The sequence below is a fragment of the Octopus bimaculoides genome, chromosome 4, assembly GCF_001194135.2.
Source record: "Octopus bimaculoides isolate UCB-OBI-ISO-001 chromosome 4, ASM119413v2, whole genome shotgun sequence".
In the NCBI taxonomy this organism is placed as follows: domain Eukaryota; kingdom Metazoa; phylum Mollusca; class Cephalopoda; order Octopoda; family Octopodidae; genus Octopus; species Octopus bimaculoides.
This window is the reverse complement of record NC_068984.1, coordinates 137,662,364-137,665,128: the sequence shown is the minus strand read 5'-3', so window position 1 is coordinate 137,665,128 and position 2,765 is coordinate 137,662,364. Positions and strand designations below refer to the sequence as shown.

The 2,765-nt window shown below is 34.2% G+C and overlaps 1 protein-coding gene across 1 annotated transcript in view; it reads right to left on the bottom strand.

The window, feature by feature from the left end:
• The window catches only part of LOC106876987 (uncharacterized), a 40,955-nt gene extending 39,604 nt beyond the window's left edge, over positions 1-1,351 (bottom strand). The window contains exon 1 of the mRNA XM_014925764.2: positions 787-1,351. Within this exon, the coding sequence (XP_014781250.1) occupies positions 787-1,042 (256 nt within the window). The 5' untranslated portion in view covers positions 1,043-1,351. The remainder of the gene's footprint in view (positions 1-786) is intronic.
• Positions 1,352-2,765: the final 1,414 nt, after the last annotated feature.

The following is a 2,765-nucleotide window of genomic DNA, read 5'->3' as shown; positions in this document are numbered from 1 at the left end:
TGTTGGCAAGAAATCTTGAAACAAACTGAATAATGGCATATATACATACATACATACATACATACAGCTTTATCACTACTCCTGTGCATGTACACATTATATACAATATAAAAATTTAAAAACGTATTCATCATGTAAATAAAGACTCCAAATCGAGGGAATGACCACTCAGGTGAGATCGCGGTACTCAAAACCTCGACTGCCTTCGGATCCAGACATATGCTCTTTCTCAACTCCTACCACCTGATAGAGTTGAAGGGTCGACTCTTTTATCCATTCTTAATGCACAATTCCTCTACACGCCTTGATAACGTTTTCTAAAGAACACAACGTCCCTCAACAGCCTGCTGGAAGAGAAAGTCCTTATCTTCCAATGTTGACTTCATTTTCTGATGTGGTACGGAAGGTTTTAATTTTGTTTATTTTGCCATCTCTTTAACAGTCACATTGTTGTCAAAGTTTGGAGTAAATCTGTACAACGAATTGGTTCAGGAAGGCAGCCGTGCACCGGAAAGAAATAGTTGATGTTTGTTTTCGTTAAATGATTGATAGACTGCATCATTATCTGTCATTTATACCAGTTTCATTATGAGCTAATTAGCTACAACCAATCATATTAATAATTTCTAATTATTAATATTGCTAATACAATAATTAAACGTATAAAATGTAATGGTGAAGTGGAAATGTTCAATACATGAAACAAAGAAAAATCATTCTAAATTTATGAGGATTATCTACAGTGAAGTTATGAAAACAGAATTTAATACATTAAAGTTTACTTACAAGGTAAAACATATTCCTTCACGGATGAAAGACTATCAGAATACAACCACCAGCATCCAGTGAATATCTTTTTAGCTCCTAATGGGGTGTATTCTCGATAGCAAACCTCCCAAAGTCCAATACGGCTTGGTTTCTCGCCACTTTGGTTAACCCAATATGAAGTTGAAAATCCAATTATCATAAAAAGCAATGCCATAAGCGTAAAGAAAATACCAGAGAAATAAAATCTTCGCTTGGAGTCTTTAATAATAACCATATTTAAAATTAGTGTGAACCTAAACGGTGATGTCCAGCTGATGTACTTGTTTGATCAGGGGTCGTTGTTGTTTTATTTCTAATTCGTACGAGTTTACAAAATATGTTTATTCATTCTGCAAATAATCCTGTTTTTCATCGTTTGTTTTTTGTACATAATTGCGATAAACAAATGGATCAAGAAAGTATTACAACCGAAGAAATAATAACAAGTTGATCAGTTTTCAAAAAGAGACTCAGGCCTTCGTATTGTTTATTTTCGTTTAGTTTTAGGGTAGAGATATTACAGTCGTAGTTTCTTCCCTTCGTCACTAACCGGAAGACATGACTATGTACACATGAACAGTTGCTGAGGAATAAGGGTAAATGGAATACAGTTATTAATCTGGAGTAATTACAATAGAGTAAGATTACTGTTTACAAAATCGAAATACTAAAACCAACGATAGCGCAATTAATAGGACATTTCTAAACAGGATGGCAACGATATATCGCCCTGAGCGACGGAATATGTCTTACCTATGAATATGTCTTACCTATGAATCACCTGTGAATTAACTCAATACCTCTAAGTATGACTAATTTTGAAACAAAACTCAGAGAATGAGCAATATTGTGTACCAAACGGCATAAGATTTGATATAAACACGAAATCAAAATAGTAATTGTAGAAAACTTCGATCACACGAATTTCATGCTACAACAAGTTTATTCGTAGTTGTTATTATAACGAAGGCGGCAAACTGACAGATTCGTTAGCACGCCGGGCAAAAATGCTTGTAGACACTTCGTCTAACTTTACGGTCAGACTTCAAATTCTGTCGAAGTAGATTTTACCTTTCCGGGTCGATAAAATAAGTACCATTTGAGCATATTTTTTCCTCGAAATTGTTAGTCTTGTGTCAAAATGTCAAACTAATAATTACTTTAAAAATACACCTTATGGAAATATATTTACACAAGGATGATAACAGGTTTCAAAGTGCCATGCTAATGGTAAAGTCTGAAGACGGTCAATATGTTGAATGAAGATTGTAAAGCAAAATGCTTTAAACAACTATTTTTAGATTGTGTGTAGTATTTATCTATGTAGCTATCAACACACACACACACACACACCCTACACAAGAGTGCCGACCAGAATCGTCAATTTGGTGCGATTTTACTATTTTCGCGCGAAAATCCATCGAGTTACAAGGCTACGTAATCTGTGTGCTTTTATTATAAATTAGTGCTAAAGTTAATGTTTTTCCATTAAAGTGAAATCAAGATTTGATTCGAAATTTTCGCCCAAGATTCAGACAGGAAATTCCGTGACAAGAAAATATGCATCTCAACTCTTTTTTTTTAGGCAAATTGTTTCTGGAGTTCAAAGCATTAAGAAAAAAACCTGAAACAGCAACACAAGATCTTATTAAATTATTGAAAGATCTTCTGCATCTCATTGATTTACTCAATTCAATAACTATGATATCAAGAAAGAATGTAAATGATTCTGTGCTGGATTTCTTAGATCCGAAGCCATATCCTGGTTGTCAAATTGAGAAGGGAAACTCAGAGTGTAAATTTACTGAGCAAAACGAAGCCGATGCATAGAATTTGTTGTGGAAATTTTCTAGAAAATTGTACGGCATCCTCCAGAGTATATTCGTCTTTTACAAAGTAACAGCAGTTGTGAGTGTGAGGACAAACAAACATAAAAGCATACACATAAATGCATGGCG